General features: G+C 34.2%; 1 protein-coding gene across 3 annotated transcripts in view; it reads right to left on the bottom strand.

Annotated features, from left to right (window-relative positions):
* Nucleotides 1-15,935, bottom strand: part of COL4A5 (collagen type IV alpha 5 chain) — a 236,266-nt gene that overhangs the window by 55,476 nt on the left and 164,855 nt on the right. For all 3 annotated transcript variants that reach the window (XM_082376980.1, XM_082376978.1, XM_082376979.1), the window contains exons 28-30: nucleotides 11,299-11,396; nucleotides 9,862-10,012; nucleotides 4,157-4,270 (exon numbers count right to left, since the gene is read on the bottom strand). In XM_082376980.1, coding sequence (XP_082233106.1) covers nucleotides 4,157-4,270; nucleotides 9,862-10,012; nucleotides 11,299-11,396 — 363 coding nt within the window. The remainder of the gene's footprint in view (nucleotides 1-4,156; nucleotides 4,271-9,861; nucleotides 10,013-11,298; nucleotides 11,397-15,935) is intronic.

Genomic DNA, 15,935 nt, shown 5'->3' with positions numbered 1-15,935 from the left:
TGATTAAATTCACTTTGAGGATTAGAGAATTCCATTTAGTGGGTACAGTAGTAATGATTCCAATGCTGCCATTTCAGAGTAAAAAGATTATTAAAAGGGGAGAGATATTTTATATTATTATATTTATGAAATATGATGAGATACCTAATCATGTGCACAATTATAGCCCTATATGAATCACTGTCTATTGTTATATTACAGCCCAAGTAGTTTTTAATAGCTGAGTTTTCAAGATAACTAACTAGTCCTTTGAAATATGCTCCAAGAGAGCGGTTCTACAAAATAATTAAAAGAAACCAAAGGCTTCAATCTGGAGAAATCTTGTTTTCCAAGTTTAAAGCTTTAAGATATGGCTTTTGGAAAAAAAAAAAAAGATGAATAAGGTCTGAGGATTTAATGTATAACATGGTGACTATCATTGATAATACTGTATTGTATAACTGAAACTTGCTAATAGAGTAGAACTTAAGGGTTCTCACACACAGAAAGCGGAAAATATGTGAGGTGATGGATGTGTTAACTTGATTGTGAAAATTCTTTCGCCACGTATACATATATCAAATAATCACATTGTACGTTTGAAATACATTACAATTCTATTTGTCTATTATACCTCAATAGAGCTCAAAGTTTAATAAATCAAAGGAAATATCCTATTTACAGTTTCTCAGAACCATTTTCATGAAATATCTCTTGCATCTTTTACGATGATCCTATTATATTTGAATGATATTTTCTATTTGCTCTAATATAATAAATTCTCAATATTAAAAAAGAAAAAGATAAGGCTTTTGAGAGAGAACTACAGTACCTGGTAGACCTGAAGTTCAAAAGGCAGGAAGTTACAGTTCAGCAGCAAGATGAACCACCCAAGCAGAAGCAAGTTGCAAAAAGATTCATTAGGTTAGGAAACAAAACTAACCATGTAAAGATTAGAACAAAAAGTCTACGAATAGAATTTATTAGACATTGATTCACTACTAACATATATTAGTAATCAGTAAAGAAATTTATTTTAGGCATTTGCTCAGATGCTCGTATAACATATACTATAAATGTGTTTGCCAACAGAGACACAATAAAATATTTACATTCACAAAAAGTAATACTTTTTGATGAAGATCAGCTTTACACTCTTGTTTATCTCTGATCTTTATATTGCTGTGAATGATCACTTTGGAATTTAAGCTCCTAAAGGTTAGTTAGAATTTAAAAATAAACTTGATTTTATACTGTAACAGGTTAAGTACAGATAACTCAATAATTATTTATTAGTGCAGTCTATGATTAAGCAAACTACATGTACTAGGCAAAGATCTCTGCATTATCATTAGTAGTAGTAACAGATATTATGCTGCGTTTTTCACAGCATAGATCTTTTCCATGACTATGTCAGGAATTGGCATCCTGGTAAGATCCAGAATGAAGAAAGTCAATATAAATTCAAAGCTCTGCTGAATCTCCTTACACAATAAAAGGAATTACATGGATATATCTATAGAGGCTAAGTACTTTAGAGGTGTACAATGCTCTAAATTTATTTGCAGCCAAATGGAATGAGTTTATGGGAAAAAAAAGAAAATTCCAAAAACATGCATTATCTGTGAAAACTTTACATACACACACACACACACAGCCCAAGGGTTTTATAGCCAAAAAAAGTTAGAAAACTACAATGTACTCTCCTTCACCTATAAAAATGACACGACTAATTCCTTGTTCCTCTGATTCACATTAGTGGTGATGAGCCTGAGCTGATTCAGCCATGCACGTGTTCCTGAGACTGGGCAAGTGTTACAACACATTTAACTCAGGTTAGGGTATTATCTGTAGACGTGGAATTGAGTATATTTAACTGACCTCTACAAAGATGAACTAAAGCAATTATCTTCTAGTTAGTGGCCAGACCAAATAACAGGAACCAACAACTTCCATTTCTGCCTGGGTTACTAGGGCATGGGATGAAAAGCATTTTGTTTCTTGTCCCTTGGCATTTTTAAAAAATTTTATTTCCCTACTGCCAAATGAGGAATTGATATTCAACACGTCTTTAACTTATAAACATGCATTAAACTGTACAGCCTGCTTTGGAAAAGAGAATGACAAATAGTAAAGCTTAATTAAATAATAGAAAACTGGAGTCAAAAGAAAAGCCTGAAAAGCATATATTTCTGGAGAACTGACAACATAGAATACTTTGCATTAAGTTTTCTATTGCAAAATGAAACACAGCAAGTATATTTAATAAGCTTCTTATTAAAAAAAATTGGTAGTTAGAATTTCAGCCATGCAGTATAAGTCAGGTGTATCAAGATATTAGTAGTAGCCTTGCTGATCATCCTGTTATTGAGATGTACAAACAGAAATTGTGGTATTTTTGAAATGGACTAAGATAATATTCTGCTTTGGTGAGACAAATAAAATTTACTTTAAAAGTGAGTATATGTTGCTATTATCAAATATAAAATGTGGTCATCCTGTGGTAAAAAAAATTGTGATTTGAGAACATTTCTATATTAATAAGAATGCATTCAATACATTTTCATGGCAGTTGCTGTTAACTTCATTTGTTTGTTGAACCATATTAGTTAAGATCTTCAATTCTGTAGCAAAATACATATTTACAGAGGGAAGAGATGAGATTAAATTCAGCATCATTACTTTTCCCCCTGCCCATTCTATATGGACTTTATAAATATACCTATATATCCATCAGTTAAAAAGAAACAACATTAGATGAATGAAGCATCGTAGAGTATTAGCTAAATTTGAAAAGGCATAAAGCACAAATGAATGTATTTTTATTTTGTTCATATTGGTATTAACAGTGGTCTCTTTTTATTCTTGCTAAGCTGTGATTTAAGAATTCAAAATGCTTCCAAAACCTCATGTAATTCTGGTAAATAAAATAAATGACAAAACACAACAGAAATGATAAATTCATTTTAGCCATTTTGCGAAACAGCGGGCCAAGACTATAATGGCCAAACCTAAAAATTAATTGTTTTCTCTCAAGATCCCTCTGCTAGTTGGACAGATGGTTTTCTCATGAATGTTGAAGCACTTACTTTTTAACAAGCTGGTTCAAAGCAACACTGTAAGTTTTCTTATTTCTAAATCAGTAGTGACATGTTAGGGGCCACTAAAAAAAAGGTATAATGTGCCATAAAATAAATGTTTAAATAGGACATAAGCAAAAATAACCTTTACTTTCCAGGCTTTTTATATTGTTAATCAGTGTTTCTAGATTTTTAGCATAATAACTAACAAAATACCTATTGGCATTTAAGGTCAGAAAATATATTCCATTGTTTCAAAGTCAATGTATGTATATCTGAATGGTGTGTTTAAGTCATCCGATGTATTCATGTGAAGTAAGGAATGATTAAATGTTCCATATTTGTTTTAATTTCATATATTATTATAGTGATTTGCAATAACATAATCTTGGCCCAAGTGTGGCCCTTACTATGCCAGCCTAGATTAAGATAAAAATAATTCACATCACCAGATGGCTCAGAATCCACAAACTCGAGTAAGCTCTCACACAAACATAGAGGAATCATATGATTCTCTATTAGGTTACAAGCTGACAAAACTTTTCTGAGTATTCATATTTAAAAAAAACCTTAGCGTGCTTATGAGTTGCAATGTAAATGCTGATTTATGGGCAAAAGAAGAGAAAATTCAAGTAAACTCACTTGTTTTATTTAAAAAATTGAGAATGCCTAAGAAATATTTTTCAAAGAACTTTTTTAACCCTAGTTCTCATGTGCTAAGAAATGTTATGAGGTTCCACAAAGGTCTATTAATGCCATATAGCTACTCAGGTCTGAAATGATTAGCACTAGAAGGTCTGGGATTCCAAGGCTATGACTAGCTCAATGATTATAAGCCACGGCAACACACTGCAATTGTTAAATTGCACTGTTGTTAATAGATCAATTTTAAATTAACAGGGAGGGGAAATATCAGGGATTAAAGTAGCTCTTATGTTGTGATCTGTGCTCTTTCACTTTTACATAATTATATAAGTGGACATGTTAACTCTCAAATCTGTTTTCTGGAAGACTGTTACATAGGTTACACTTTATTGAGGGGCTAATCAACCTCTACATAATTAGTGCTACAAAATGCACATTTACTCCAATCTTACCAGGTTGACCTATTGGTCCAGGAATTCCTGGTGGCCCTGGTGGTCCCTGAACACCTGTTCCTGGCAGCCCAGGAGGTCCCATTGCCCCAGGTTGTCCATTTGGTCCAATGTCACCTTTAAGGAATAAATATAGTTTAGATATTAAAAACAACAATAGCTGAGTCACTAGCCTTTAGCATTGGTTCACAAAGTTATAATTACAATGATTTTGTAGTATGTTTTATCATATGTTTGCTAAATATCAAGTTTCAGAATCAGTTATGTCATATCCAGAAAATTTCTACTTGAATTCTCATTGAAAATGCAGTATATTTGCAGACAAATCTGGGGAGAATTGACTGTCTCTTCCCATCTACACATACGATTTATCAACCAATTAATTCTACCCTTTTTCAAGTTGTTAATAATAGAGTTTTAATTTTCCCCACAAATACATTAGGCACATTTTGTTTTATTAATTTCTAGATATGATATAGATTTTTTGCAAATTATACTTTCTTATTTATTTCAATATTTACAAACACACCATTCTATTTGTCACAATGATATTTTGCACGTTATTTCTGCTACCTGGAACATCCTTCCCTAAAGATTCAGTTCAAATGTCACCTTGTATATGAAGCTTCCCAAGGCACCTTAGATGCGGTCCTGAACAAAAGTAACATATGAGGTAAACTGAATGCTTCCAAAGTCATCATTTTTTTCTTTTTTGTTTAATGATTCCAATGTTCAGTCTTAAGCACATTTTCTTCCTCATATAGTTCTTTCCTGATGAATATTAGCCTTATTAATTTATTATTGGTCACTATGTTGCCTCGAAAATGTTGTACCAATTTCTCCTATAGTTTAGTCACTAAGTTCTGATACCCAGCCACTGGTGTAAGTATATCTGGTGGGTGAACTTTTATTGTGATCTGCTTGCTGTGTCTATTGGTCCAAAACATTAGTGATACATATTCATAAAAGTTCCTGTTGAGATAAACACCATCATGGTGATGCCACCTAGATTTTCTTATAGTAGACAACAATCTCTGAGATCTTCAAGAGCGGAGTCTATGCCCTTGTGTTTCTAACGATTCAAGTAGTAATAGACACAGAATAAGAACATAATGAATGTTTGAGGAATAAAGGAATTACGTGGCAGAAAGCCCCAAATTCTTTTTTTTCTAGCACCTTAGGAACTGTACTGAGGTTTTAATATTTGAGAATGATTCCTATTAGGATATGGGGATCCTATACTTCCTTTCAAAGGTTAGGCAAATGCTTGATAAAGAGCTGATGTTTAAAATGGGCTTCAACCCCTTTCTTCCCAACCTCTGTCTCAAGGATATTTTCATAAACAAAGTATAATGAGTGAGTAATTTCCATATGGAGATTGTTTGCCACATAGCTTATCTTTTGAAATGTTTCTATCTGCAAGTTTTGGGGGTCACAGGTTTAAGCTGGGGGAGGTAACTGATGGGAAACACTATCTGTAACTTTGAGTGTTACAGTTTATAGCCGGCCAGAATTGTGTACTCAAAGACAGGAAGGTATTTTTAAAAGTGCTTATCTGAGAACAATTTGTATTGGGTTAGTTTGGGGCTCTTGCTGGCAGAATATAGCCTGGTTAAATTTGGCTATGCTGTTTTATTGCTTTAATAGGAATCAATCCAACATGTTTCAGAAGCATGGGGTTCTTCAGATTATTTTCTGGGGGCCAAAACGTTGACCAGGAGAGTCTAGTTCCTTGCAAACCAGAAAGGAAAAAAAAAAACAACTGCCAAACCAGTTAGACTAATTCTATTCATATATATATAATTAGGGAAATCAAAATCAAGGGGATAGAAGAAACCAATAAAGAAATGAGCAAAGGACATGAGCAGTTTACAGGAAAAAATATGTATGTCCTTTAAACATAAGAAAAGATGGTCAATTTCCCCCATAATAATGGAAATACAAATTTTAAACTACCCTGAGAGTAAAGGAAAAGGACCTAGTATATCCAAAGAAATTTTTAAAAAAGAACAAAGTTGGAGAACTTACATTACCTGACATCAAGTCTTACTGCAAAGCTACTGTAATATAAACAGTTGGTAGGAACTTAAGGGTAGTAAGATAGATAAGCAGAACTGACAGCACAGAAATACACCCACACATAAACAGCCATTTGATTTTTGACACAGACACCAAAATAATCCAATGAGGAGGGAGCTATTTTAAATAAATGATGCTAAGCAAAAATTATTTGAAATGGATGATAGTCTCCAACATAAAAGCTAAAACTATAAAATTTACAAAATAAAAAAGAATATATTTGCAACTTTGGAACAGGGAAAGTTTTTTTAGATAAAACACAGAAAATAATAATCAAATAAGAAAAAAATTGATAAATGAAAAATCAATAAAATTAAAACTTTTGCTCATCAAAATACACTAGGCAAGCCAGATAGGGATAAAATACTCATAAACATGTATTTGACAAAGAACCAGTATGCAGGATACGTAAAGGTCACTTCCAACTTAACAATAAAAAGAGAAACAACCCATATTTTAAAGTGGGAAAAATATCTGAATATGTAAATAATTCACCAGTACATGTAAAAGAGCTCAACATCATTAGTCATCAGGGAAATGCAAACTAAAACCAAAATACATTACCTACATACCTACTAAAATTCAAAAATGAAAAGACTGATAAAACCAAATGTTGGAGAGAATGTGGAACAACTGAAACTTTCATACCATATTGGTTAGAAAATGATACAACCATTTTGGGAAAAGGTCTAGTAATTTCTTTTTTCTATTATTGAGTTATAGTTGATTTACAATATTATATAAGTTTCAGGTGCACAACATAGTGATTCACAATTTTAAAGGTTATACTCCATTTATAGTTATTATAAAATATTGGCTCTATTCTCCCTGTGCTGTACAATATATCCTTGTAGCTTATTTATTTTATAGTACATAGTAGTTTGTACCTCTTAATCCCCTACTCTATCTTACCCCTGCCCCTTCCCTCTCCTACCCCTGCCCCTTCCCTCTCCCCACCGGTAACCACTAGTTTGTTCTCTATTTCTGTGAGACTGTTTCCTGTTTGTCATATTCACTATTTTGTCTTATTTTTTAGATTCTACATATAAGTTCTATCATACAGTATTTGTCTTTCTCTGTCTGACTTATTTCACTAAGCATAACACCCTCCAAGTCCATTCATGTTGTTGCAAATGGCACAATTTCATTCCTTTTTATGGTTGAGTAATATTCCATTGTATATCTGTGCCACATCTTCTTTATCCATTCATCTGCTGATGGGCATTTAGGTTGCTTTCATGACCTGGCTATTGTAAATAGTGCTGCAATGAACTTTGGGGTGCATGTGTCATTTTGAATTGTGGTTTTCTCTGGATATATGCCCAGGAGTGGGATCACTGGATCATATGGTAGTTCTACTTTTAGTTTTTTGAGAAACTTCCATACTGTTTTCTACAGTGGGCGTACCAATTTACATTCCTACCAACGATGTACAAGGGTTCCCTGAAAAAGGTCTAGTAGTGTCTTATACAACTAACATGCACCTGTCTTATGACCCAACAATTCTACTCTTAGGTATTTACTCAAGCATAATGAAAGCACATATCCATTAAAAAAAAGTTGTAAAAGAATGTTCTTAAGAGTTTCACTCATAATAGCCAAACACTTTGACACAGTCCAGGTGTCCATCAACAGAGAATGGATAAACAAACTTTGGTATACTTATAAAATGAAATGCTCATTAAAAAAAATAAAGGACTATTGATAAACACAACAACATGAATGAATCTCAAAAACAGTAATCTGAGTGAAGGAAGCCTTACAAAGAAAGTACACGCTGTATAATTCCAAAGGATTTCTAGAACAGGTAGAATTAATTTTTGATGAAAAAAATCATTACTGTATGGTTGCCACTGTGGATGTTGGGGTTAGGACTGAGGAAAGGGGCAAAAGGGAAATTTCTGGGATCATATCTTGATAGGGGTTTGGTTAAACAGGAGTATGCATCTGTTAAAATCCAGAAAATGTACCCTTAAGATTTGCACATTTCATTTTTTTTAACATCTTTATTGGAGTATAACTGCTTTACAATGGTGTGTTAGTTTCTGCTTTATAACAAAATGAATCAGTTATACATATACATATATCCCCAAATCTCTTCCCTCTTGCATCTCCCTCCCACCCTCCCTATCCCACCTCTCCAGGTGGTCACAAAGCACCGAGCTGATCTCCCTGTGCTATGTGGCTGCTTCCCACTAGCTATCTATTTTACATTTGGTAGTGTATCAAAAGAAAAAGAACAACCATAGACATGCATGCTGCAGTATTTAGGGAGAAGTGCATTGCAATTGTAATTTACTTTGAAATGCATTAAAAATAAGTCAATGAAAGGAGAAAGGGATGAACAAATACGTGACAAATCATGCATAGTAAAATGTTGATAGAAGAATATCAATGGTGGGTATACAGTAGTCACTGTAAAATTCTTTCTACTTTGCTATATATAAAAAAATTTTAAAAATTAAATGTTGGCAGAGAGATAAAATGTGAATTGTAGAATCTAGGTGGTAGATAGATGGGTTTTCACTGTACAATTCTTGTTAATTTTTCTGAGTTTGAGATTTTTCACAATAAAATATTTAAAAAACTATACTGAGATACCTACTTGTTTCCAACAGTTTGGCAAAAATCCAAGAGTTTATCAACATACTCATTTAGCAAGGCTGTGGGGAAACAAGCACACACATACATTTTTGGGGGGAGTGTAAAAAGGTACAAATGGAGAGGAATCAGTCAATATCTAGAAATGCAGTTGCCCTTCCATTCAGAGAACCCATTTTTATTACTCTATTCTAACATTACACCTGTACACACATGAAATAACATGTATGCAAGATTATTCAGTGTGGCATTATTTCTAATAAGAAAATATTGCCAAAAACACAGTCTAGCAACTAGCAACTGGTAGAATAAACCATGGCATACCCAAGCAATTCAATACTAGGCAACTATTTTTAAAAAATCACAATCTCTATGTACTAACATGGAGGATTCTCTAGAATATAAAGTTAAATGAAATAAGTAAAGTGCAAAAGGTAGTACTCTATCTTTTGAGAAAGGTAGAAAATAAAAATATATATATTCTTCTTTAGCACAGGGAGATCAGCTCGGTGCTTTGTGACCACCTAGAGGGGTGGGATAGGGAGGGTGGGAGGGAGATGCAAGAGGGAGGAGATATGGGGATATATGTATATGTATAGCTGATTCACTTTGTTATAAAACAGAAACTAACACACCATTGTAAAGCAATTATACCCCAATAAAGATGTTAAACTATATATATGTATATATATATTCTTATTGGCTTGTATTTGTATGAAGGAACACCAGAAGGATAAATAAGTAACTAAAAAATGGCTACATGTGGGATGGGGAGGCACATAGTGGATGGATATGGGGTAAAGGGAAGACTTTTACAAAAGTGTTACTTCAATACATATATGATTGTATCATCTATACAATGAAATAAAACACAACATATACCAATGGAGGATTAAAAAAAAAAAAGCCATGATAGAGTGGCAGCATGGGCTTTCTAGTTAATTGGGATTATCACCCATAAACTGTCACAACAGTTTCAATTTCCATAAATTTAAAAGCAAATTGAGAAGTAGCAACAGCCTCCATACCTTTTGGTCCAGGTAGCCCATCCAAGCCAGCTTGTCCTGGAGGACCTTGAGGTCCTGGGAAACCACGATCCCCTTTTGGACCAAGTATTCCTTTGAAACCTGGGAGTCCTGGAGGCCCAGGTGGCCCAGGTAGCCCAAATCCTGGTTCTCCCTTGAGCATACACATGATAAAACACAACAAAAACTCCCATGACTTTCTTGGTGTTTACTGTTTACTATAGAGAATTTAAAGCAGAAAATACAAGGTAATATCCCCGCCCCCCCCCCCCCGCCATGGTAAAGGGAGTAGGATAATTAAATGAAAAGTAATTGGTATGCAGGACAGAACATCTGGAAGGAGAGGAAACTGGGCTTAGTAAAACAAATTGAATTATTTGGTCTGGTTTCAGGACAAGAAAGAAATAACTGAGACAGCATGAGATTAAAGAACCGAAGTGATGAAATGTGATTACAGACTGGGTACTGTATTAGATGATTATTTTAAATTTGACCAAGTATGATAACAGAATTGTGGGTTTTCTATATAATGTGTTTACTTAGAGATGAATACTGAAGTATAGATATTTACAGGTGAAATGACACAATATTGAGATTTGGGTTCAAATACTTCAGCAAAGAAAAAAAGCGTAGATGAAGCAAATATGATAAAATCTTGATAATTTGGAATCTGAGTGATAGATATATGAAAGTTCACTGTATTATTCCTTTTACTTTTGCGTTCATTTGAAAAGGTTAATAATAAAATAAAAACAATCAATAGAGAAGTGATTTCTCACGAGAACTGTGGCCCTGGTCAATTTTTCTTCCCATGGAAAAAAGTTATTGATAGTAATCATAAAAACACAGGAAGTTTAAATTAATTAAGCACAGAGAAAATACAGGAACAGTTAGGATAATTACGTACCATGGCAGTTTGCTGAAGACTGACTAAGGAAAATTTTAGATTAGCTAAAATGTAGTAAGAGGAATAGAAACCAACTCAAACATAGTACCATTATTAGTACTAAGTCGATAGCAATGATTTGCATTATGTATCCGGGATGGAATTGGGACAGAGGGGAAAAGTATGAGAAGTACTTGACATGATATTCAACACCATTTCAACCAAACATCACACAGACATGGACAGAGATTAAATGGAATGACGGTACTACAGAAAAGCACAGGGGAAGCTCATGATTGTATTCTCTCATCTCATCTCATCATATAACCAGTCACTCTAAACAGGTTCAGAAACTTCTTTTTTTTTTGCTTCAAATTTGACCCCTTGGATTATTAAAGAGTGTTTGGAATTAAATATTTTTAAATAAAAATACAATAAGTTAAGTTTTATTTATACAGTGAAGACTTGGGATGATGTCTAAATCAAAATAGAGAAGGCTAAGGAAGGTAGGGGGAATAGAAAAAGAAGAAAAAGTAAATTAAAATGTCTCAGACCTTTAGTCCTGGAAAGCCTGGTGGCCCAGAAGGACCTTCTAGACCAATTCTTCCAGGTGTCCCAGGTGCTCCTGGAGGTCCTGGAATTCCAGGAAAACCTGTAAAATTAGAAGTCATTTTTTAATCTCCAAAGAGAAGACACTGTAAGAAAGATACCCAAACTCCCAAACTCACATTTTCACCCTATTCAATCATGCTTAGTGACTACAGTAAGATGGTAAAACCACAATGACATTCTAGATGACTACTTCAGACTAAGCCTTACAGACACCAGATATTCTCTCTCAATCACCATATGGTCCCCTATTATTGTCATATAGGACTAATGTGTGTGGAAGATATGCTTTTCTAAGGAAAATCAAAGCTATTACCAATGAGATAGAACTAAAATTAAGGAATGAATCCAACACAAAAATGCAGAGAAACTTTTCTTCTGCTTACATCTGGATACAGTATGATAAAAGACCTACTACATAATTCTGGAAGTGAGCTAAAAACAATTGCAGAAAATAAATAAGGAACCACAAGCTTTAAATGACACATTAAACAAGATGGACTTAATTGATATTTAGAGGACATTCCATCCAAAAACAACAGAATACACTTTCCTCTCAAGTGCTTGTGGAACATTCTCCAGGATAGATCATATCTTGGGTCACAAATCAAGCTTCGGTAAATTTAAGAAAATTGAAATCGTACCAAGTATCTTTTCCAACCACAACACTATGAGACTAGATATCAATTACAGGAAAAAATCTGTAAAAAAAACAAACACATGGAGGCTAAACAATACACTACTAAATAACCAAGAGATCACTAAAGAAATCAAAGAGGAAATTAAAAAATACCTAGAAACAAATGACAATGAAAACACGATGACCCAAAACCTATGGGATGCAGCAAAAGTACCTATAAGAGGGAAGTATATAGCAATACAATCCTACCTCAAGAAACAAGAAAAATCTCAAATAAACAACCTAACATTATATCTAAAGCAATTAGAGAAAGAAGAACAAAAAACCCAAAGTTAGCAGAAGATAAGAAATCATAAAGATCAGATCAGAAATAAATGAAAAAGAAATGAAGGACACAATAGAAAAGATCAATAAAACTAAAAGCCAGTTCTTAGAGAAGATAAACAAAATTGACAAACCATTAGCCAGACTCATCAAGAAAAAAAGGGAGAAGACTCAAATCAATAGAATTAGAAATGAAAAAGGAGAATCAACAACTGACTGCAGAAATACAGAGGATCATGAGAGACTACTACAAGCAACTCTATGCCAATAAAATGGACAACCTGGAAGAAATGGACAAATTCTTAGAAAGGCACAACCTTCCGAGACTGAACCAGGAAGAAATAGAAAATATAAACAGACCAGTCACAAGCACTGAAATTGAGACTGTGATTAAAAATCTTCCCACAAAAAAAAGCCCAGGACCAGATGGCTTCACAGGAGAATTCTTTCAAACATTTAGAAAAGAGTTAACACCTATCCTTCTCAAACTCTTTCAAAATATAACAGAGGGAGGAACCCTCCCAAACTCATTCTAAGAGGCCACCATCACCCTGATACTAAAACTAGACCAAGATGTCACAAAGAAAGAAAACTACAGGCCAATATCACTGATGAACATAGATGCAAAAATCCTCAACAAAATACTAGCAAACAGAATCCAACAGCACATTAAAAAGATCATACAACATGATGAAGTGGGGTTTATCCCAGGAATGCAAGGATTCTTCAATATACACAAATCAATCTATGTGATAAACCATATTAACAAATTGAAGGAGAAAAACCATATGATCATCTCAATAGATGCAGAAAAAGCTTTTGACAAAATTCAACACCCATTTACGATAAAAACCCTCCAGAAAGTAGGCATAGAGGGAACTTACTTCAACATAATAAAGCCCATATATGACAAACCCACAGCCGACATCGTTCTCGATGGTGAAAAACTGAAACCATTGCCTCTAAGATCAGGAACAAGGTTGGCCACTCTCACCACTATTATTCAACATAGTTTTGGAAGTTTTAGCCACAGCAATCAGAGAAGAAAAAGAAATAAAAGGAAGCCAAATGGGAAAAGAAGAAGTAAAGCTGTCACTGTTTGCAGATGACATGATACTATACATAGAGAATCCTAAAGATGCTACCAGAAAACTACTAGAGCTAATCAATGAATTTGGTAAAGTAGCAGGATACAAAAGTAATGCACAGAAATCTATGGCATTCCTATACGCAAATGATGAAAAATCTGAAAGAGAAATTAAGGAAATACTCCCATTTACCATTGCAACAAAAAGAATAAAACACCTAGGAATAAACCTACCTAAGGAGACAAAAGACCTGTATGCAGAAAAATATAAGACACTGATGAAAGAAATTAAAGATGATACAAACAGATGGAGAGATATACCATGCCCTTGGATTAGAAGAATCAACACTGTGAAAATGACTATACTACCCAAAGCAATCTACAGATTCAATGCAATCCCTATCAAACTACCAATGGCATTTTTCACAGAACTAGAACAAAAAATTTCACAATTTGTATGGAAACACAAAAGACCCGAATAGCAAAAGCAATCTTGAGAAAGAAAAAATGGAGCTGGAGGAATCAGACTCCCTGATTTCAGACTGTACTACAAAGCTACAGTAATGAATACAGTATGGTACTGGCACAAAAACAGAAATATAGGCCAATGGAACAGGATTGAAAGCCCAGAGGTAAACCCATGCACATATGGTCACCTTATTTTTGATAAAGGAGGCAAGAATATACAATGGAGAAAAGACAGCCTCTTCAATAAGTGGTGCTGGGAAAACTGGACAGCTACATGTAAAAGAATGAAATTAGAACACTCCCTAACACCATACACAAAAATAAACTCAAAATGGATTAAAGACCTAAAGGTCAGGCCAGACACTATAAAACTCTTAGAGGAAAGCATAGGCAGAACCCTCTATGACATAAATCACAGCAAGATCCTTTTTGACCCACCTCCTAGTGAAATGGAAATAAAAACAAAAATAAACAAATGGGACCTAATGAAACTTAAATGCTTTTGCACAGCAAAGGAAACCATAAAGAAGACGAAAAGACAACCCTCAGAATGGGAGAAAATATTTGCAAATGAAGCAACTGACAAAGGATTAATCTCCAAAATTTATAAGACTCTCATGCAGCTCAATATCAAAAAAACAAACAACCCAATCCAAAAATGGGCAGAAGACCTAAATAGACATTTCTCCAAAGAAGATATACAGATTCCCAACAAACACATGAAAGGATGCTCAACATCACTAATCATTAGAGAAATGCAAATCAAAACGACAATGAGGTATCACCTCACATCAGTCAGAATGGCCATCATCAAAAACTCTACAAACAATAAATGTTGGAGAGGGTGTGGAGAAAAGGGAACACTCTTGCACTGTTGGTGGGAAGGTAAATTGACACACCCACTAGGGAGAACAGTATGGAGGTTCCTAAAAAAACTAAAAATAGAACTACCATATGACCCAGCAATCCCACTACTGGGCATATACCCTGAGAAAACCATAATTCAAAAAGAGTCATGTACCGCAATGTTCATTGCAGCACCATTTACAATAGCCAGGACATGGAAGCAACCTAAATGTCCATCGACAGATGAATGGATAAAGATGTGGCACATATATACCATGGAATATTACTCAGCCATAAAAAGAAACAAAATTGAGTTATTTGTAGTGAGCTGCATGGACCTAGAGTCTGTCATACAGAGTGAAGCAAGTCAGAAAGAGAAAAACAAATACTGTATGCTAACACATATATATGGAATCTAAAAAAAAAATGGTTATGAAGAACCTAGGGGCAGGACAGGAATAAAGACACAGACGTAGAGAATGGACTTGAGGACACAGGGAGGGGGAAGGGTAAGCTGGGACGAAGTGAGAGAGTGGCATGGACATATATACACTACCAAATGTAAAACAGATAGCTAGTGGGAAGCAGCCACATAGCACAGGGAGATCAGCTCGGTGCTTTGTGAACCTAGAGGGGTGGAATAGGGAGGGTGGGAGGGAGGGAGATGCAAGAGGGAAGAGATATGGGGATATATGTATATGTATAGCTGATTCACTTTGTTATAAAGCAGAAACTAACACACCATTGTAAAGCAATTATACTCCAATAAAGATATGAAAAAAATTGCAGATATTATACACATATATACACAAAAAATCAAATCTGACTCTTGAAGTCATTTAGTATAAATGAGTAAGGACATGTTTAAGCACTGCTCTCAGACCAGTGCACACTCTTGCCTTTCATGAGAAAAGAAATTCTCTGAAGAATAAAGCATAACTGAAGCAACAGCCCTAAAAATTTCAGTAAATCAAGAGAATATGATTTAGGATAAAACAATACTTGGATATATGTGTGCAATAAATCTGTTTTCTGTTTAATACAATCCATTCATTTAACAAATATCTATTGAGCACTTAATATGTGCCAGGGACTTTTCTGAGCCCTGAAAATACAGTGGTGAACACAAAAGACAATAATTACTGTGATTTTTAAAGCTTGTATGTCATTTTTGCATATCTAGGATTTTGATATTTTCTTGTCTAGAATGTTTTACA

This window comes from Balaenoptera borealis, assembly GCF_965194805.1.
Source record: "Balaenoptera borealis genome assembly, chromosome: X".
Classification (NCBI taxonomy): Eukaryota; Metazoa; Chordata; class Mammalia; order Artiodactyla; family Balaenopteridae; genus Balaenoptera; species Balaenoptera borealis.
This window is presented reverse-complemented; position numbering and strand designations above follow the sequence as displayed.